Source organism: Aquila chrysaetos, chromosome 21, assembly GCF_900496995.4.
Source record: "Aquila chrysaetos chrysaetos chromosome 21, bAquChr1.4, whole genome shotgun sequence".
In the NCBI taxonomy this organism is placed as follows: domain Eukaryota; kingdom Metazoa; phylum Chordata; class Aves; order Accipitriformes; family Accipitridae; genus Aquila; species Aquila chrysaetos.
This window is the reverse complement of record NC_044024.1, coordinates 18,024,381-18,045,646: the sequence shown is the minus strand read 5'-3', so window position 1 is coordinate 18,045,646 and position 21,266 is coordinate 18,024,381. Positions and strand designations below refer to the sequence as shown.

At 37.0% G+C, this 21,266-nt stretch overlaps 1 protein-coding gene across 4 annotated transcripts in view; it reads left to right on the top strand.

Moving 5' to 3' along the window:
• THOC2 (THO complex 2) overlaps positions 1 to 20,705 on the top strand; it is a 56,435-nt gene extending 35,730 nt beyond the window's left edge. For 2 of the 4 annotated variants that reach the window (XM_029996711.2, XM_029996710.2), the window contains 18 exons: positions 17 to 181; positions 866 to 1,141; positions 1,586 to 1,727; positions 4,219 to 4,376; positions 6,032 to 6,160; positions 6,704 to 6,835; positions 6,919 to 7,103; positions 7,891 to 8,075; positions 8,358 to 8,460; positions 8,846 to 9,282; positions 10,141 to 10,199; positions 11,723 to 11,758; positions 16,052 to 16,189; positions 16,536 to 16,605; positions 16,682 to 16,839; positions 17,493 to 17,569; positions 17,671 to 17,718; positions 19,847 to 20,705. In XM_029996711.2, the coding sequence (XP_029852571.1) occupies positions 17 to 181; positions 866 to 1,141; positions 1,586 to 1,727; positions 4,219 to 4,376; positions 6,032 to 6,160; positions 6,704 to 6,835; positions 6,919 to 7,103; positions 7,891 to 8,075; positions 8,358 to 8,460; positions 8,846 to 9,282; positions 10,141 to 10,199; positions 11,723 to 11,758; positions 16,052 to 16,189; positions 16,536 to 16,605; positions 16,682 to 16,839; positions 17,493 to 17,569; positions 17,671 to 17,698 (2,478 nt within the window). In that variant the 3' untranslated portion in view covers positions 17,699 to 17,718; positions 19,847 to 20,705. Of the gene's footprint in view, positions 1 to 16; positions 182 to 865; positions 1,142 to 1,585; positions 1,728 to 4,218; positions 4,377 to 6,031; positions 6,161 to 6,703; positions 6,836 to 6,918; positions 7,104 to 7,890; positions 8,076 to 8,357; positions 8,461 to 8,845; positions 9,283 to 10,140; positions 11,022 to 11,722; positions 11,759 to 16,051; positions 16,190 to 16,535; positions 16,606 to 16,681; positions 16,840 to 17,492; positions 17,570 to 17,670; positions 17,719 to 19,846 lie in introns of those variants that run through there. The other 2 variants (XR_003920852.2, XR_003920853.2) reach the window with 2 other exon arrangements.
• Positions 20,706 to 21,266: the final 561 nt, after the last annotated feature.

The window sequence follows — 21,266 nt, the reverse complement described above, 5'->3', positions numbered from 1 at the left end:
TGTCTTTCACATGTAGTGCCATGACACCCTGGTACAATTTGGTGGGTTTTTAGCATCCAATCTAAGCACAGAGGATTACATTAAGCGAGTGCCTTCTATTGACGTTCTCTGTAATGAGTTTCACACACCTCACGATGCTGCATTTTTCCTCTCAAGGCCCATGTATGCACACCATATTTCTGTAAGTAGAACTCTTCTGTTTGCCTGCTGTTAGTGCTGCTGTATTACATGTTATCAATGTATGTGTTTAGCAGGAACCAAAGTTTAAGTTTACTAAACAAAACTTGCAGAAGCTTTATGAGTAGAGGTAGAAAGAGCAGCTGTGGGCGGGGAACAGGTTATCCTTTATGTTCATAGAAAGTATGGCCCATGTGTCAGCTTTCACACAACTGACGGAAGTTGTAGCTAATGAAGTCATCTCTCTTTTCTGATGATTTGGGTGATCAGTAGTTCTCTCCCTTCCTGTTCCCCCCAAATGTGTAAGTTCTTCTGCAGATGTTTTAGATGGATATTGCTGTGGAGGAAAATGCTGCAGCTGTCAAAAGGTGTGGTATCTCAGGAAGTGTCAGAAATAAATTTGTCCCTGCATCTAAAACGTTAAATATCAGGAGCAATTTTTACTCGGTGTAGTATAACATGTTATGATAACAACAGGTAGCAGCATCAGTGAAGGAAGATAAATCTGTCCAATATGGATGAATACTAAAAGTTCTGTATGGTGTTCTTCAGTGGTTTGTGTACATAAATGACATTTCATGTGTGTAAATGTTTTAGACAGGTTTTTGAGAAAAGTTAAATTATATTGTAAAAGTTAAATGATATTGTTTGTGTACAAAGACTACAAATTTCTCTTTTTTGTCCACAGTCTAAGTATGATGAACTAAAAAAAGCTGAGAAGGGAAATAAACAGCAGCACAAAGTTCACAAATACATTACATCGTGTGAGCTGGTGATGGCTCCTGTTCATGATGCTGTAATTTCTCTGCACCTTCCCAAGGTTTGGGATGACATCAGCCCTCAGTTTTATGCTACATTCTGGTCTTTGACAATGTATGACCTTGCTGTCCCACATAGTAGCTATGACAGAGAAGTCAATAAACTTAAAGTCCAGATGAAAGCCATAGATGACAATCAGGAAATGGTATGTTTATATAATTTTATGGTCTGGTTTAAACTTTCTAACCTTGAAAGACTTTTTTCTTTGTGAAATGTTATATTAAGGTAATTTAGATCTGGGATGTTTTGTGACCTGATTCATCCATTCTGATTTGTCACATTCACATCATTTAGATTGACTCATCCTTATAATTCCCACGTTAAAAGTATCAGTGACTTCACTTAGTGAAAATTACTGGAAAATTTGTGTTTCAGAAAGCAGTCTTTGACACCTGTATCTGTGGTTTAGCTGTTCACTTTTCTCTTAAGCTTAGTCAGCCAGCGTTCATAAAATCAGTTGATTTCTAGAGCAGAGCATTAGTGAAATAGAAAGCTTTTCAAGTATTCTTTACTATTATCAGGAATTTAATTGCTCTACCTATAGCAAGTGTTAGCATAATACTAAGTGTGTTGCATTGACATTTTCTAGCCTCCAAATAAAAAGAAAAAAGAAAAAGAACGTTGCACAGCTCTTCAGGACAAACTCCTTGAAGAGGAGAAGAAGCAGCTGGAGCATGTGCAGAGGGTTCTACAGAGACTGAAACTAGAGAAGGATAACTGGCTTCTGGCAAGTAAGTGTGTGTAGAGGAGACACTCTGGATGTTTTTGTAGTCATCACTGTCCCCAGAACTAAAAGTTCAGCTTGCACTAATACTCTTAATGTTGTTTTTAAAATTTGATCTCTACGTGTTGAGGTCTGTTAGCAAGGTAAACTTTTAATTAGAAGGTAGTGTGTCTTTGCTGCAAATGCCAAGTACTTGGTTTTCAGGAAGATGTTTTCTTTGTTTCTTGCAATGTCAGGACCTTTTAAATATTGCACTAATTTAGAAAATAAATAAGAGATTGACCAATTCAGTGGAAAGTTGTAATTACAAGATGGCTTGCGCTTATTTACTGCAGTTAGGATGCTGCTAAGTTAGGATAACTGCTACATTGCAAGAAATAGGCATGTAAACTTTCAATGAGCGGTTTGAGTTAACTTACTTTGTTTGAGTCCTGTAATCGATTAGGAGCAATAGGCCAGTATTTGGGGGGTAATATAAACCCTGTTCCAATGACAAGATAAGTATTGTGCCAGCCTAACAGCACCATGAAATGAAACAGCATGCAAATGTTTCATATGGCAGATATGCAGGAGGCAGAACAAACTTTTTTCTCTGACAAAGCCTCTGCAATGTTTCATATTGATTGTGAACTCTGCTAGTGTGGTTAATGTGAAATGTTTTTCTCTGGTCAGTTTTCTCTGGAAGAACTTTCAGTTTGTAACTGGAAGTAGTTGTTCGTCTGTCCCAAGAAGCCTAGCATAATCCAGTGGAAAAGCATTTTATTGTCCAACTCATGTAAGATACACGCAACTGGTTTAATGAAGAAACATTGACAGTTAAATTAAGAACGGTTATTGCCTATAAATATTTAATGTACTGGTACGGACAGCTGAGTAGCTACATGAAATTACTGGTTGAAAAATTACTACCTGACTGAAGCTTAGTCTAGAGCTGATTGATAAATTTGCTTAAGGAAGCACCCAAAGGCATGTAGAAAATTGTTTGTGTAGATATGATCTGGATATGAACGTGTACTCTTAATACACGCATTTGTGGGGTGTGGGGAATGGCTTATTGTTGGCTCTTGAGTACTCAGGCTTCAGCTGCAAGAAGTTTTCCCGCATTGCATGAGGAGATGAACTTAAGTTTTTCAGCAGTTTCCCCATTGAAAGACATTATCTGTAATTGTGCTATATGAGGAAATTGAACAGCACATCTACTGTAGTGTAGTTTTAATTGTTATTTTTAAAAATTATTAATACTTAATTTTTTAAAAAAGACTTTCTTCTTGTGTAGATACTTTTGATAGAGTGGTTATATCATTAAGACTAGGTTAATTTTTGGCAGAATAAGTAGATTGGTAGTTTTAGCAATCGGAAACTAGCTATTCTGGCTGGCCGCTTACTTGCTTTACTTTTACACTTTTGAAGTAAAACTTACACACTTGATTGTTCTATGAGCTGTGATTCTTTTGGTTGATTTTTCTTAAAGTGTCAAAGGCTTGTTGTAACCTTTGAGGGGTAGATACTAAGATTAAATAAGATCAACATAAAATTTTTAGTTAAGTAAAAACTGACAGTCCTTTATTGAACAAGCTTTATTCCATGAGCATCACAGAATTGAAGCAAGTAATCCTGGGTTTTATGACTTGTGCCCTGCAGCCTGTGCAAGAATCCCAGTGCAAAAACACCAGTTGCCCTCATGAGGATCACGACTGTTCTTCTTCTGAAGGCGTCCATTTGCAGTCTTCAGTTCTGTGCTTTCATCCATATGTTTGTTTTCTTCCTGCCTTCCTTTTGTGCTGTACATCCCTCCCAGCTTGTTTTTACGCTCCTTGTTAACTGGGCAAGAGCTGCCATGGGACCGGTTTGGGTATGTGTTTGGCTGTTGTGTTGACCAACCAGCGGTTGGTCAAATGGAACAGGTTGAGCATACAGTGCAGTCTTTTACTTAGTGGTAGAATGAAGCTTTCACAAAATGTGTGCATTTTGGGATGGTGGTTTACTGAAGACTGACTGTTCCTCTATTTAAATGCCTATAATTGTTTGGTTGATAGGAAGAATGATTGTTAAGGGATTGTATATAGACAGCATGTTCGTCCATTTCTAAGGAAACTGAGCTGAAAGTCAGCCCCATCTAGAAGGGAGAAAACAAGTGTTGTAGCAGATGGTGTTCCTATCACTAGTGTGCAGAATCTGAGCAGTTGTAGAAGTTTACCAAAGTTTTTTCTGAGCCAGTTTTCCCCCCACTGTGTAACAGAAGAATTTTCCCAATAACAAATAAAGATTTTCTACAAGCACCCTCCTGCCCTCCCCCTGCATACTCAAACAGTTAAGCTTATTTTTACTTTTTCTGAGCAGTGCTGAAGATATGTTTGGAATACAAGCTGCCTAATGTACAAACTCAAGAATATGGATGTGTGATACTGAACTTCTTGGGAAAAGAGTAGTTGAGTGTTAACCCATTAACTTTCTATCTTTCTTTCTTTTTTTTTCTCTTAATTTCTTTGTTTTTGAAGAGTCTACCAAAAATGAGACTATCACAAAATTTTTGCAGTTATGTATATTTCCTCGATGCATTTTTTCGGCAATCGATGCAGTTTATTGTGCTCACTTTGTAGAACTTGTGCATCAGCAGAAAACACCCAACTTCTCCACACTTCTCTGCTATGACAGAGTAAGTAGCTAGAACTGTGTGTGTGTGTACTTAATTACTATTATGAGCATGCAGAACTAGTATCCCACCTGCCTCCCTAGTATCCCACCTGCCTCCCTAGTATCCCACCTGCCTCCCTAGTATCCCACCTGCCTCCCTAGTATCCCACCTGCCTCCCTAGTATCCCACCTGCCTCCCTAGTATCCCACCTGCCCTGCCTCCCTAGTATCCCACCTGCCTCCCTAGTATCCCACCTGCCTCCCTAGTATCCCACCTGCCTCCCTAGTATCCCACCTGCCTCCCTAGTATCCCACCTGCCTCCCTAGTATCCCACCTGCCTCCCTAGTATCCCACCTGCCTCCAAAAGACATAAACAGAATCATTACCTATGTTTAATTCTAGAATCTGTGACAGGTCAAAGTTCCCTTTTGCACTTCAGATTCTACAAACCAAGTTTTCCTAGAGCTTCAGGGGTTTATTTTCAAGAAATTTTGTTTTTGATTTATCCTAATGAGACTAGAGTTTCAGAGCAAAGTCATTAGCAGTCACAGGAGTTGCATTCAGGTTTTGCAACCTTCCAGTGGTCTGTGTTTCTATGGTCTCATCTAACCCTCCCATTTTAGCTGTGTGTGCCATACTGCTGTAGTATCAACTTGCTTATACTTGCCCCCCCCCCCCCTCCGCCCCGCCACCCCCAAGCAGCATCCTTGGGACCCTTCTGACCCTGGCGAATGGTACTACAGGCAGTGGACTAATTTGTATCACTGCTGGGACTCCCCTGGTGATATGGGGAGTACTTTTGATAGCAGTAGCAGCCTGACTTTCTGGGTCAAACAGGGCAGTTGGAGGAGGCATTAGTTCAGGCTGTTCTCACTGTTCGTATAGCCATTCTTTTTCCTCCTATGGAGGAAAAATGTGGAGAATGTAGAAGGAAGAATCTTGCGGGATGCATTCAGCTCCAACAGTACCAGCTGACTGTACTGTTCCGGAGTATCAGAACTGTTCTGGCACTTACTGCTATAAGAGATCAAATTATTAAGTTAGTGCATCATCTCTATAGTTATAACAGATTTGACTGTGAGCTTTGGTTAAAAGGAGGTGTATGGGGCTGTATTGTAAAAAAAATCATGGTGAAGATTGTTTTCGTATGAACATTCAATTAAGGTTGTCTGGTTTCCTTTGAGATGAGAGATTTGAAGTGGGTATCTGCTTTGATTTCATGGGTCCCAAAGAGCATTCTTACTCAGATACTCAGTCCACATTCTAAGTCACAAAAGTAGCCAATTGCATGAGCCCTATCTGATGAACCTGTGCAGTCCAGGAAAAAAAATCCTTTCGCATCAGCTTGGCTAGGTGTTTACTTCTACCTGCTCAAATAAGTTACTAATTTGAAAACAAAACAGTTATATGCCAATGAAGACACACTTTAACTATGGAAAACTGTGTGTCAGCAGCTGCTATGTGCGGTGCTTAGGCTCTGGGCTAAGTGTGAAGGACCAGTAGTTGGATAATAAAGTCTTGAAAACAAACGGCGACTATTTTATAAGATATCTCCTTTAAACTTAGAATCCAGCTTAATGGTGGTTTAGATGAGAGAAATTTGAAATTCTTGTTTGTTCTTGTTCCTTTTGTAATACAGTAAAGTCACTATAACTTTTTATTACTGCTATTCACAGGTTTTCTCTGATATTATATATACAGTTGCAAGTTGCACTGAAAATGAAGCTAGTAGATATGGCAGGTTTTTATGCTGTATGCTGGAGACTGTGACTAGATGGCATAGTGACAGAGTCATATATGAAAAGGTATGTGAAGTTATTAAAATGAGTTTGCTCATAAGAATATATAATGGCCACTTGTGTAATTCAGCCCAATAAAAATGGGTTTAGCAAAATCATTAGTTAGATTTAAAAACACTGTGTGATTGAATTTTTCTGATGGCGTAATCTTAGAATTGAGTTCCTGCAATTCATGTAGTTTTAACAGAATTTTATGTAGTGTCAAAAAAAATACAGTGGCTAAAAAAATAATTATATTTCTGATTTTCTCATAGCTTGTCTTGAAGATAATTTAGGGAGCATATGGAAACTCTCACAAAACTCCTTGCAAGAGCTAGTTAAATTACAAATAATCTTTTTTCTCACTCACAACTAAGATTCCAATATAAATAAGCTTTTAAAAAAAAAAAAAAAAGCGTGCAAGTCTTCTAAAGTGTGATCGTGTCTTAGTCTTTAGCAGGATCAGTGAAAAGGTGCTTCAGTTATCATTAACTTTTGCAAATGACTGTTTTTATGCTTCCCGACAATGATTTTTTTTCTTTTTTTTTTTTTTTTTCTATGTGCATGTAGGAGTGTGGCAACTATCCAGGCTTCCTAACTATATTACGGGCAACTGGATTTGATGGTGGAAATAAAGCTGATCAATTGGATTATGAGAATTTTAGACATGTGGTACACAAATGGCACTATAAATTAACTAAGGTAAATAAAGAAGCTGAAAAAATTAGGTTTTTGGAAGCTTTAAAAAACCAAACCAACTTCATTAGATTTAATTTGTCTTGTAGGCTTCTGTGCACTGCCTTGAAACAGGTGAATATACACATATCAGAAATATCCTGATTGTGCTGACCAAAATCCTTCCATGGTATCCAAAAGTGCTGAACCTGGGCCAAGCCTTGGAAAGAAGAGTACATAAGATATGTCAGGAAGAGAAAGAGAAGAGACCTGATCTATATGCATTGGCTATGGGGTAACAACACCTTACTTTAAGAAAGTGGTTAAAAGTGGATCATGAAAAGCTTCTAAAGACTCGGAACTGTTACAGTCCTAACATTTGATTTTTACCTTATCACAGAAGATTTCGCTATCCTGCATCTCAGGGCTGGCAGTGTGAATGAAAACTTTCATTTTGTGCTGGATGATCACTAATTTCCATTACAAGACTCTAGTAAAACACTTTAAATAGTAAAGATTTCCACTCACAGGAGCATAGCTTAATTTTAGAGAAGTAATGTAGCCGCAAGTAGATAAGAGGGAGAGTAAAATGAAGACAGCCAAGGGCTATTGATGCAAGATTCTAAAATGCTAAACTACAATGCTTAGTTATGGTTTACATCTCTCTGTGATGAATGCAGAATCATCCACGTATGCTTGAGGGGCAATTCAGGTTTCCCTAACAGTTTTAAGTTTTGTCAGTAGACTGTTTCTTCTGTGTGTTTGTCAGGTGTGTGTGTGGTGGTTGTGAAGAGGGTGTGGAGGTAGGGCTTCTTCTGTGTCTAGTGGGTTGGTTTGGGGTTTTTTTTGGGTTTTTTTTTTTGTTTTGTTTTTTTTGTTGTTTGTTGTGGGTTGTTTGTTCCCCCCCCCCCCCCCCCCCCCCCCTCCTTCTTTTGAGCTCATCGATAAAAGGGGAAGAAGCTGCATATCACTTGGGAAAAACTGTGAAATAAATAACAGATGAACTGTTAGATCCTCATTTAAGATTCAACCCATGTTTTGCTTTATGTTTGTGCATATTTAACAATCTGTGCGACTTGCAGCTATTCTGGGCAGTTGAAAAGTAGGAAGCCTTTCATGATACCTGAAAATGAATTCCACCACAAAGACCCACCTGCCAGGAATGCTGTAGCTGCAACAGTGCAAAATGGGCCAGGTGGTGCTGGGATGCCTACATCTCTCACAATAAATACAGTTAGACTGGAAGAAGGCACTACCGAGGAGACTGGTAAACAAACCTATGGTTTTGGTTTTTTTTTTTTTTTAAGTAGAGTACTCTCTCAATTTGGCTCATTAAACTGAAAAGAGGGAAAAAAAAATCTAAATGTGATGCTACATAGGGTCAGTGTGTGTTCTTTATTTTTAGTTGGTTTTGGGAGAGGGTGTTCTGCAGTTAATTACCTATTTTAACTGCTAGCTACACATGGTCTTACATGAATGTGCTGGGGTACTTGTTTTATTTTAACCAGTATTAACTTGTTGAAATAAAGCTGTTTTCTTTTTTAAACAGATAAATTAAAGGAGAAGTCTCAGGGTGTGGTGAAAGTTATTAATAAAGCTGTCAATGCTACACCGAAGGTGACAACAAGCAATGGAAACAGTGCTTCTAATAGGTGGGAAAAACTACTTTTTGACATTCTGTATTTTCTTCCTTCCAAAGGATAGAATTATACTTGAAACTGACCTGCCTTTTCTTTTTTACTTTCAGGTTCTATATAAATAGTTTCCATTTCTTCAAAGTTTAATAAATGAGATTTTCTTCTAAAATGTACAGCTGTACTGATCTGACACTGTTGTTAAATGCATTCCATTTTAGCTAAATAAAAATAAAACAAATGAGAGCATTTGCTTGTTGCTGTTCTGATAGAGACAGCTAATCTGAAATCTGACAGTGACTGCTCCAGGAGGTTCTATCAAAACATCAGAAGTAAAACTTTTGTGATAAAACCAGAGCTGGTTTTGTATACATGCTAATTGGCCTTTTTCTTTTTGATGCAGCAAAATTACTAAAGAGAAAGATGATAAAGAAAAAAGCGGGAAGGAAAAAGATAAAGAAAAAAAAGACAAGACTCCAGCTGCCACTCCAGAGATGAAGGCACTTGGGAAAGATGGGAAAGATAAACCAAAGGAAGAACGGGCAAACAAAGATGATAAAGCAAGAGAGATCAAGGAGAAAACGCCAAAATCTGACAAAGAGAAGGAAAAAGTGAAGAAAGAAGAAAAAGCTTCAAAAGAAGAAAAATCCAAGACAGTTGTTACCATCATTGAGTCAAAGTCAACTGCAGAAAAGGAGAGAGAGAAGGAGCCGTCCAGAGAAAGAGATGTAGCGAAGGAAATGAAATCCAAGGAAAATGCTAAAGGAGGAGAAAAGGTGCCAGTAGCTGGGTCCTTGAAGTCACCTGTTCCCCGATCAGAAACATCAGAATCTGAAAGGGGTAAGTTTGCATATTTAATTTCTGTTCTTGTCTAGAAAAACAAAATGTGTCACTGGAAAATCACTGAATGTCAAAAAATGCTAAAGATGGTGAGAAAGTATTGCTACATAATAGCTAGCATTTTGGCATTGGCTTTTAAATACAGTTAGTGCCTAAAGTAGGTAGTCAGGATATCTCCAAAAGGCAAACTGTGTGAATATGTGAACTTCACATGTCTTCAGTGAGTGCTCATTTTCATAAAGCCTATTTTTTTAGTGTAAGTCTTAATGGTCTTTTATTAAAATGTACTTGTATAGCTGTGGCCTTGCAAGTTTCGCAGAGTGTACTCGGAGAGCTTCATCATACCTTTGCATAGAAAGATGGATGATACGGAAGATGTAGACCTTTGTGTCCTTAAGAAGGACACAGTAAGCTTTATCAGTTCCTTCTTACATTAGGGGTTAACAAATCTTTAATGTTCATATTTTAAGTTCTTATAGTCTGAGGCCAGTGTTGAGTTTTATACTTGCACTGCTGAAGGCAAACCAGGTAAAGGAGGGTTGCAATGCTTTTCATCAAGTTCACCTTTTCAGAGTCTTCATAGCAATTCTGAAATTCAGATACGGACTTACATAAAGTGGAAGTTTGAAATTAGCATAATTTTGCAGCAGTTTGTTCACATTACACTTTTCCTGCAAACTTTCATAAAGATGGTCAAGGCATGCTGGTAACTCTAGATAGCTCAAGAAAAACAAAATTTACGTAGTGGTAAAACTTGAATTCTAGCATAAATTATTTTGGTACTTGAGAAAGCCATATTATTACATTATCCTCCTTTAGATGTGTTTTAATAATGCTATTGTTCTTTTCTTTCCTCAGAACAAAAACGCCGCAAAGTTGATACACATTCTTCTCCATCACATTCCTCAACAGTAAAGGTTAGTATAGCCTGAGGAAGGCAGCACCCATGTTAGGCTCACAAGTTTGGGATGCCAATGTTCGACTTCCTTCAAGTTTTGTGCCAAGTATACACTGGAACCACTGGAGGTTTTATGTTGCATTAGAAAATGCATTCCTTTTCTTTATTGGCGGACTGTCTTTTTTTCTATAAAAATATTTTTAATTAACCAAAATAATGCTTCAAGGACCTAGCACAAATTTTGTAAATAGTGTTTGGAAATTGCAAGAGAATTTTTACACAGAAGTGCCTCATTGTTTTAAGCAGTGAGTTTTTTTGGAGTGCAATGGTAGCTACAAGCAAATGAGTCTTTGCAGCAGAGTGGAGCATATTTTTCTGCACTTCTATTGAAGAATCTATAGCACTGAAGATTCCTGGATGATACGGGATGTACGATACCTCTGAATTCATCAGGCTTCTTGATGAGCATCATACCGATATGTGCCTTCTAAGGAGGAGTCTTGAAAGGAGTTCCATTTTAAAGTCTCCTTGGTGATCAGTTCTCCTGTAGTTGTGTATATTCAGTGCGCATGCAGCTTCTGTTGTACCTTCCCTTCGAGGTTTGTTTATTTCCAATGGGTTCCCACCATGTTGAGCCCTGCGTTACGATAAAACCAGATGTGGCAACCAAGCCTACTACCCAGCAAAGAGAAACCCCAAGCATTCAAGCGCAGCACAAAACCATGGGCGTAGCCTACTTGAAGACTCAGGGTAGCCATTCCTTGCTCCATATTTATTTTATTTCTAAACCATCTATATTCATGGAATCTTTGAATTTGCAGTACGTTGAACATTTAAAACTGTAAGTTACTAATACTTCATCAAGAGCACTGTGATGGATTATGTGGGCCTTTAAACTTCACCATCTTACCAACTTTAGAACAAGCTTTTCTTTTTTTCTGTTTTTTCAAAGAGTACATCTTTTTCTATGTAAGATTTGCTTGAAAGATTTAGGCTAATTTTGGAGAACTCAAGTAGCTGTTACTAGTTTTGAGGAAGCAGGTGACAGTGATAACTACTCAAAATTATGAAGTTTTTCTTGCCTGTTTTTTGTAAATGGCAGCGTAAAGTCATTCAGGAGTGACTTCTACCACATTTAACTGAAAGTGGAGAAGATACAGGTTTAAAAATGTTTTAAACCTGTTTCACCTGTGGTTCATCTGTATTTAGAGTTAAGACTATTTTTTCTTTATATTTTGTCTTGGCGGGAGAGTGGTTTTTTTCACTGTTTTATGAAGAATTAGATATAAACACATTTTGTAGTTTACTTAATAATTGGGTCTACAGAATAGATATGACTGTCTCTTTTTTTTTTTCCTCTCCTTCTTTCTTTTTAAAAAATATTTCAGTTCCTAGCTTTATTCAGTGTACAGTATTAACATAAGATTTATTCCAGAAGGAGTAGCTGTTTTTTGTTTCAAGGGTACGGCCATGCTTCCCAAAGTTCCTCTGGTTTCTGAAAACTATTCCAGCTTACGTGTCATCTCCATTCATTTTCTACAGGACAACCTCAACGAACTCAAGGAATCTTCAGCAAAGGTTTGAATCTTTTAGACACCACCAAAGTTTACTTTCATGTTTTGTTGCAGAGAGAATTTAACTTCTGGTTTTGTGGCAAACCCCATCAGAAAAATTCAAATTCCATTCCTGTAAATGCTAGTGTAGTAATGGAGGGTTTTTTTCAGTCTGCTATATAGCACCTGTATCGGGGAGAGGGTTAGTTATGTGGAAGCAACATAACGAAAATCCCCTGAAATTTACCATTCTGTCAATATTTTTAAGAGATTTAATGGGTCAGATCTTTTCTGGTCCTCTCTGAAACTTGTAAATTTGTAGAAATGTCCTTATGATAAAGCAATTTATTTGGCTGAAGAGGTAATAGAATACTTAAAATAGTTCTTAGAAGAGTTAGTTCTTTTTTTGATACCAATTAAAAAACATTTAAAAGTTATTTAAAACCAAAAATATTTGAGACGTTATCTCTGGAGTATCAGTACTCTTACTGCTGTTGTACTGATGTTTTAGTGCTATAGTACTCTATTTCTAAGCATCACAGACAACCTCCTAAATTATCATCTTTGTGCCTTTGCTTCCTGTAAACGCACTTGAGATTCAGTATCTTAGGAGAATGTTATGTTAAAGAATGCTTTCAAGAGTTCATAGAATACCAGGTTGGAAGGGACCTCAAGGATCAGCTGGTCCCACCTTTCTTGGCAAAAGCACGGTCTAGACAAGATGGCCCAGCACCCTGTCCAGCTGAATCTAATCTTAAAAGTGTCTGATGCTGGGGAATCCACCACTTCCTGGGGAGATGATTCTAATGGCTGGTTGTTCTCATTGTGAAAAATTGTCCTCTGGTGTCCAGTTGGAATCTTTCCAGGAGTAACTTGTACCCATTACCCCTTGTCTTTTCCATGTGATCCCTTGGAGACTCCCTTTTACATCATCTTTGTAGCCCCCCTTAAAATACTGGAAAGTGGTGATAAGGTCTTCCCTCAGCCTTCTTTTCCTAAGACTGAACAAACCCAGTTCTCTCAGCCTTTCCTCATACGGCAGGTTTCCCAGTTCTTTGATCATCTTTGTGACACTTCTCTGGACCCTCTCCAGCCTGGCCCCATCTTTTTTTGTATACTGGGGACCAAAACTGAACACAGCAGTCCAGGTGTGGCCTGACAAGCGCTGAGTAGAGTGGGATATGAGTTGAATGACGTTTTGGAATATTGTATTTTAGACAGATTCTGCAGCTATTCTGTTGCTTTTTTTAAACTCAACCACTTGCATAGAAACAGTCGCAAATACTGGAAACGTGCTCATATATTAGGGTATGTGGCTAATAGGAAATGGATCTTTTAAAGTTGCTATTAAGATTTTTGATTATGCAGTCAGTATTAACATGTAACTAAATAGCACAAATGTTTATCACTTGGAAAATGCTGACCATTTGGACTTTCTGGATAATTTAACAGGTTTATCTAGGATTACTTATATTCACTTTATTTAAAAGTGCATAATGGATTATCACTTCCTATTCTATACTTACACTATTGTTTTACTTGTAGCTCTCTTTGTATAAACAAAGTGTTCAGAACACTTTATATGTTTTAATTCAAAATAGCTCTGACTTTATAATGGACACTTGCTGATGGGGTTTTTTAATTGAATCTTTCCAGTACCAACCATATCTACTTATAGGGAAAGTGTGTATAGGTAGCATCCTTTGATTCTTACAGTTGATGAAATTAGTGTCTATAGATTGGATCCATATACTTTCAAAAAATTATCTATAAATCATTGTCATGGTATCTTGTATATTTAAGTTTTTTGAAATAAGACTATAATATTTGTCTTGAGCTCACATCTATCTGAAGTGTGGTATATGGTAGTCTGTATAATCTCACTTTTCCCTCCCTTACTGTATTAGTCAAGGTTAAACTGGTTAATTGAAATTTCAGTCAAGTTTTCATTAGTTAAGCTAAATTTTTTATTTAAAACTGTTTCTTTTACTTATTAACATGTTGATGTGGTAATCAAGCAAAGCTATTTGCAATTAAATGATTAACGAATGGCTTTATTTTTCTAGTCAATTTGAGAAGTTAAATTTTAGAATTAACTCTAACGTGTTTGTATAGACTTAGCTGGAAGTATATTGAGTTGTGTGACTTTCTCATGGGTTTGTTTAAGTGCTCAGGGGATGGGCGGTGTCCGACCCTTTCATTTTCATTCTTCAGTGCCATTCTAACAGACTTAAGGCACTTCTTGACAGTGTTCCCTATACATGGCATAAGACAAGTTAAATGCTCTTCTTTACTGCCATGTACTTGTTTGGGGAAAGGATGGGATAGTCAGAAGCCTGTAAGATTGATGAGTTCATCTTCCACTGAAAGTCAGTAGAAGTCTAGTGCTATTTTACACTTACAGGCTTTCTTTATGCCTGACTTTACCCAGTTTCTGGGTCCAGACCATTGAAACGTTGGTTTACATTGCAGGTTATAAAGTAAATGGTGCCAGATTTGAGTTAGGTTTGTGTTCATTCTTGCTTTGGCCTTTGCCCAAGTTACGCAACATAAAACAGTACCCAGAATTTGATGTGGTTTCAGTTATCAACTTGCTTCTAGAAATCCTGCTAAAGCCTGATGAGCTAAATCCAGCCTTTTCTTGTAAAGGGGGGTAGAAGGGATGCAGTTTTCCAAAAGTCTGCATTGGGATGGTGGAAGAGGAGTGGAATCTGTCGTGAACAGCCATGCAAACCTAAGAAATAGAATAGGAGAAAGCAGAGCTACATGTTTGCTTTCTCATGTGGAAATCATCTCTGGGAGACAACTGAACGGGGCTGCGTAGTAAAAACGTATTGGCAAGTCACTGTTAAAAGTTGACAGCAAAAAAGGGAGCAAGGGTAAATTTACTTGTGCAATGGCAGTGTATGAAATGGAACAAGAAAAGAGCAGAAAGAAAATTACCTAGTGAAAGGAGTATTGAAGGTTCAGTCTCTGATGTAGAAGGGTAATAAAATTCCAGTTAAGTAATAAAAGGAAAAGAGACCTACCATTGTCAGTGTGGCTTTTAACATAGGCCCAGTAACATCAAGTTTTGGTAGGTTAAACATTTACCAGAACTGGAAAAGGACAGGATTAGTTTAATTAAAAGAATAAAATTATTTGAAACAATACTTGATTTGGTTCAAGTGATTTCTAGATTGTTCTAAACTAATCTTCCGCTTACCTCTTTCTTTGGTGTCCTTTTAAGTAAGATGGCTCTCAAAAAAGAAATACAGAGAACATTTTAATTAAAAGATATTAATTTTTTTCCCAAATAAAATGGATAGCTTATGGAACTGGGAAAGATTGAAATACACTAATTTAAATCTGTGTGTTGCTGTAACTTAAATATATAAAATACCAAGGAAAGGTGTTTTTAATTTAAAATGTGCTCTTATTGGTATTTTATGAAAAATATTTCTTGGATCTAACTATGTAATTGTATTTTAAAAGGCAGAATTACTTGCTGTAATGCATTGGTATTTATATAATACATGTGCTACCTACCTTATATGTGTACACACATGCGTGTACACACACACTAGCATTTAAACTTTGTCAAGTGTTACACTTGACATTACTGTGACTTATTTTCTGTTCTCCTCCCCTGGGACCCCAGTTTATATTAAAAATATTCAGCTTTGTGAAATTAGTATGTTTTACAGAGCTTATCAAAATGGGTTAGAAGAGAGAGTGGGATAACAATCTAGAACACATTACAGAGTAAAAATAACTCTTCTCTATGTTCAGCTGCTTTTATCGTTTGAAGTTTAGGCTTAAGGTGGAGTTTTTTATTACTTTAGATGAAAAACCACATTATTCAAAGTATTGGCTTAAATACTTTGTGGATTAAGATTATTCTCCAAAAATTAACTAGAACCCGTTTAAGCAGCTGATTCCATTCACTTGTTCCAGGCAAGATTGCAAGTGTTAAGTCACTCCAGGAATCTGCTTATCCTGTTTCAATAGTACTGTGTGTCCTGCGTCAATAGTACTGATGTCTGGTTTGTTTTAATGTATCAAACAATACTGGTGAACAAGGCTATGTGTATTTAATGTAAGTGTTTAAGTTAAGAGAAAGTGTTCCTGCATTTCTGGATTTGAGAAAACAAAGCTATAGGTTAAATTACAGATTAAAAGTTTGAAAGTGTCTTCAGTCACTTTTTTTTTTTTGCTAGTAAAGTACTGTTGTTTAATTTTGCTCTTTGAGCTAGATCTGTTATACTAGAGTAAGACTTTTTATTTACACATCTAGAAATACTTATTAATATTTGGTGATATTGCCTTAATTTAACAGCACTACATTAACCACACTACTCCAACACTGTCCAAGAGTAAGGAGAGAGAAGTGGACAAGAAAGATTTGGACAAGTCAAGGGAAAGATCCAGAGAGAGAGAGAAGAAAGATGAAAAGGACAGGAAAGATCGAAAAAGGGTTGGTGAAATTTTTATGAACTAGTTTAGAAAGTTGGTATATACTTGGAAAGCTTTCTGTTCAAAGTCCTTGCAGTAATAACTGCTTGTACGGCCTGTTCAAGCAGAAGTGATCCATATCAGGGTTGTTTTTCTTTTGCTCTGTTACTTTTTCAAAGGTCAGTTTACAGTAATGTATTCAAAATTTCCCTTTGAAACTGATCTCAAGAAACTTTATGCAAGATGTAGCAACTCAGTTGCATTTTAAGTATTCAAAAATCAGTTTTCCAAAATAACATTATAAGCAGGTGCTACTTCAGGAGCATGTTTTAATCTGCTAACATCTGGATAATTGTATTTGGTGCCAGGATCATTCAAACAGTGACCGAGAGGTACCACAGGATTCAACTAAACGACGCAAAGAGGAAAATGGGACAAGTATGTATTTTATTTTGTGTGTGTCTGTGTTAGGCTTTTACTTGTTGTGAATTACAACTTTTTGTTGTGTTTTTAGCTGGTTCTTCAAAACATAGTAAAAGTGAAAGTCCTTCTGATTCCCCTCGCTTAAATGAAAAGGAGAAGGAGAAGAACAAATCAAAATCTTCAGGAAAAGAGAAAGGTGATTCAATTAAAGCAGAAAAGATGGAGAAGAGCTCTTCTGGCAGCAAAAAGGTAAAATTAGCTATTCTCACTTTGTTGATTTGATTTTTTTTGTTGTTGTTGACAGAACAAGCCAATTCTTTTTTCATAATTTTTATTGCTGCTTCATGGCCTAAATTGAAAAGATACGCTGTGAATGTGTAGGAAAATTATTCTGGAAATTCCGGTATCATGTGGCTCTAAATGTTTCAGGAGGCACTCCTGGCAGGATAAATTGGAGGAATTAGTTCATTTTGGCAGTAGCCAGGAAAATTCAGAACTTATACTTTAGGTTTTGAATAGTCTAGAATATTTGCAGACTGGTTTGGTGAAAAAGTATGTGAAAGCAGCATTGATTCACATATAAACTAGTCTGCTTGTATTCAGATTTTCAAGTGCATGTGTCATCACAGCTTTTTTTTGGTGAAAACAGGTAAGTATGTTGTAGTCATAGTTGTAAAACATCAAACAATAGTTCCCAGTTATAATTCTGTAGTGGTTATCATAGAACTGTAAGACAAAGTTAGAATAACCTCAGAAATCATAGAAGCTAATTACTGTCATTCTGACTGATGATTTTTTTTTTAGCTGTAGCCAGTTATAACTTTAAATATGTATAATCCTTCTAATCAGACTGTACAGTGTATACTATAATAAACTATTTCCTGTATGTGTATTTTTTAAAGGAATCAAGACATGATAAAGAAAAACCGGAAAAGAAAGAAAAACGAGACAGTACTGGAGGGAAAGAAGAAAAGAAACAATATCCTTTTACACATTAACATTTCAGAAGAATACAGAAAGCAAGCTTCCTTTTTATTATATGTAGTAAAATATATTTTTTTTCCTTAACGTTGAATCTACTCATAAATCTTCAGACAAGCACAGATAATGAAGATTATTCCAGTCAAGGTAAAAATTTTTATGATTTACTCCATTTGGCTCGATACCTCCTGTGGTGGCTTCTGACTGGTAAAGGATATACAAACAAAACAGCCTGAGTATGAAAGGGCTGAAATTACCCAGGGTGGGTTTTTGGTTGTTTTGAGGGGATTTTTTGGGGGTGGTTGTCTTTTTGTTTGTATGGTTTTTTTGTTGTTGCCTTTTTTTTTTTTTTTTCTAGTTCTATCCCACTGTCTATCAAACTGATACTGTTACAGAGAAGGGGAAGACAATGTTTTTAAATGCACAAGTCCTTTGTTTCAGATTTTGAAGAAGGATTGATGAGGCTGAAAATTTGTCTTGTTTTCATGACTGTCTTGGCTGGTCTAGAAAGTGATGCTACTTTTCACAAACATGATTTGTTGTGAATTCCATTTAAAGATTTGAGCCGGCGGAAATCTTTTTACTGTGAGTGGTCAAAAACTGTAAGAGTTTGCCTAGAGAGGTGGCAGAGCTGCCATCCTTAGGGTGTTCAAAACTTACCTTGGCAGGCCACAATCCTGAGCAACCTGCTCTTAGTTAATTCTGCTTTTGGAGCAAGGGTGTTGGACTGCATAGTCTTCAGAGGTCCCTTCTGACATAATTTTTTTGGAAATTCAGTTATATGGGTATCATGTTTGGGAATACTTAAGGGGATATTATATGGCAAAACTTACTGGAGAGATCTATTGGCTGTAGACTCTCAATTTAACTTTGCTCCTTGTAGTGGCTGTTCCTACTTTAGGTGTCAGAGAAGGACCATGACATAGTCCCAAGTTCTTCTGTTTGTCTCTGTCTAACTAAACCAATGGAGACCAAGTCTGACAGGTGTAGGTGCTTTGCTGTTGGGAATTCTTTTCCGAGAGGCCTAAGGATTATAGGATGGCTTGTATAACACTTAGAGGAGTGTTTCGATGAGGGTCCAACAAAACAAGCAAAACCCAGAATTTGAATTCTGAAATCTTCCAGTCATCCAGAAGTGTCTTGTGGAGACTTTTTTCAGGTGTGGATTGTGCCCTCATAGAGCAAAGGGGGGATTACTGGAAAAAGGGTCTCGAATTTCATTTGGTGACATTGCTTGTTCAGCCACTGAAGCTGAGGGCAAATGTGTGGAGGGGTTTTGGGTGACAAAGCTCATGCTGATACCATGTGCTCTTTGGAGGGTGTTGGTGGAAAAAAAGGGTAGGAGTTCAGGTTATTGCTTCTTAGAACTATTTCTTTTTGTTTTATCTTCTGGAAATAATAAAAGATGCTTCTGTGAATAGTTTCCAAACTGAAAATTATGAGCACTCTTTCAAAGGAATATCATGGAATTTTTTTGACTCTTTGTCCTTCATAGCCATTATTGTCTGATCGCTGTGGATGCATCCCAGGGTTTTTTTCCCCATTTCTTTCAACGTTATGTTTGAGAGACAAAAAAAAAAAAAAGAAGGCATCTTGGTAGATGAAATTCACTACTCAGGACTTGCAGCTTCTTTAATAATGAAGTGTGAAGTTTTATCTTGACCGGCAATTCAATATAAAGTGAGGATTGTCATCAATTAAAAAAGCACAGCTGTTTTTATGATTACATCGTGATTTAAGCAACAAGTGCTTAGGTAAATGTCAGTTGCCCAGTAAAATTCACATCCAGCTGTGTAATGGGCTAAACTGAAGCATCTGGCCTAGAATACTGACAACACCCCATCATTTGCATAGCGAAGTATGAAAAAATGCTTTTCATAGCAACATGGTTGTGGAATGTAATCCTGTGTTCCGGTTTAAGTCTTTTATAACATTCTTCCTAATGTACAACATCTGATTGACTGTATTTCTTTCTTGCCTCATTTAGAGATAGTAACTATTTGAGGGAGTTGTACTTCTAAAAGAGTTTTTACCTTCACAAGTGACTACTTGTTTCTTATTTGTATCTTTAAATTAGTGTTTCACTACTTACAATGCAGTGCTCACATTAATATAGTTCTGTGGATTAAGCTAGAGTGAGGGAATGACTGACTGATGAAAACCGTTTTATTTTCCCCCTCATTCTTTGAATTGTGAATGGAATAAAATGCTAAGTTGTGAGATCAGTGTTCATTTGAACAACATCTAATTCCAATTATGTATGCCTTTGTTGTAGGTGAGATTGAAATGGGAAGATATCCAGCTGTGACCAGAAATGTATTTTCCAGAGTATAGATTGCACAGAAATTTGTGAATGAAGAGGACCCATCTGCATCTCCTTAAATTATTCAGTTCTCTGCTTTATTTCCCCATGCTGAGGATTTAATTGTTGAGTTGTACATTACTGTATTTTAACTTGTTGCTTAGTTTCTTACACATTTATTTTCAGTACCTGGCTGAAAGTGTTACCTATTCCATATTTTAGCACAATGTGCTGCAAACAAACAGTTGCCATAGTGCAAATGAGGTTTCATGTGTACAGAGTTCCACTTTAGGTTGTCGAAAATACTGCCTGAGTTTAGTAATTCTTTCAATCTGAAATGCATTCTTTTAGATGTTTGAAAAACATGAATAAACAGTTATTGAACCTTTTTGGATTTACCTCATTTAAACTCAGTTTTTATTTATTACTTGGCCTGTTTTTAATATCCGTGACTAAAAAAAAAAAGTCAAGTGGGAGCACTGTTTTCATGCAAGGCTTAGGGATTATTTGTATATTGTGTACAACGTTGACTTGTTTAAAGAAACAAAAGAATGAACCCTGTCCCTTCCATCCCAACCTAAATCTGTGCTCAGTTGTCCCTTGCCACACCTTTTGTTTGTCATGTTGTTTTTAGATTGATTGGAAATGCTCTCTTCAAAACTGAAATAAATGAAGTTTCAATTACAGCTACAGGAGCTTTGTATTGCTGAACTTTAATCTGAAAAGTTTCACAATGACATTTTTAAAAAAAAAAAAAATTTTTTTATCTGCTGAATTCTACCAGTGTAACCTTTTTTCTAAATAAACAATAGTTTTCTCAATGGGTCGTAAATCATTCTGTGTGTGGTCACTTTATTGCTCTATGTATTCTGAAAATTTGATACTAGTTGGAATTGTGGGAGGGTGTTTTCTGTCTTTGCTTATGAGTCCTCTGTATCTGCTTGCTGATCAGATGCAAAGGGTTCGTTCCACAGTGCGATGCCTATTGTAAAGTGACAGATGTGTTATGCTTCTCCAGTGGTTTTGAGAAGCTCGGGGTTTGCCTTCCTGCATTCAGTCAAGTTTACATCTTTCCCTTGAGGCATTTGTGCCTCATCCGAAGCTCATTAAAATCTCTGGCACTCCCCCCCGCCCCTTTCCTAATTCATTTAAATTAGACTGACTTACAGAGTGTCTTCAAAAATGTCTTAGTTTAGTTTGACCAGTTTAGTTTAATGCCTGACAAAAAAGGGACTCTGCCTGGCTTCTGACATAGCATGGTAGGTCATGTCGATGAAGCTGCCATCTCAGATGTTCACCTGGGTAAGAAGTCTTCAGGTCTGGAAGTCTTTAGGTCACATTCATGACTCATTTCTGCCCCTGCCCCAAAGGTGTGGATTTCCTTCCGGAAAAG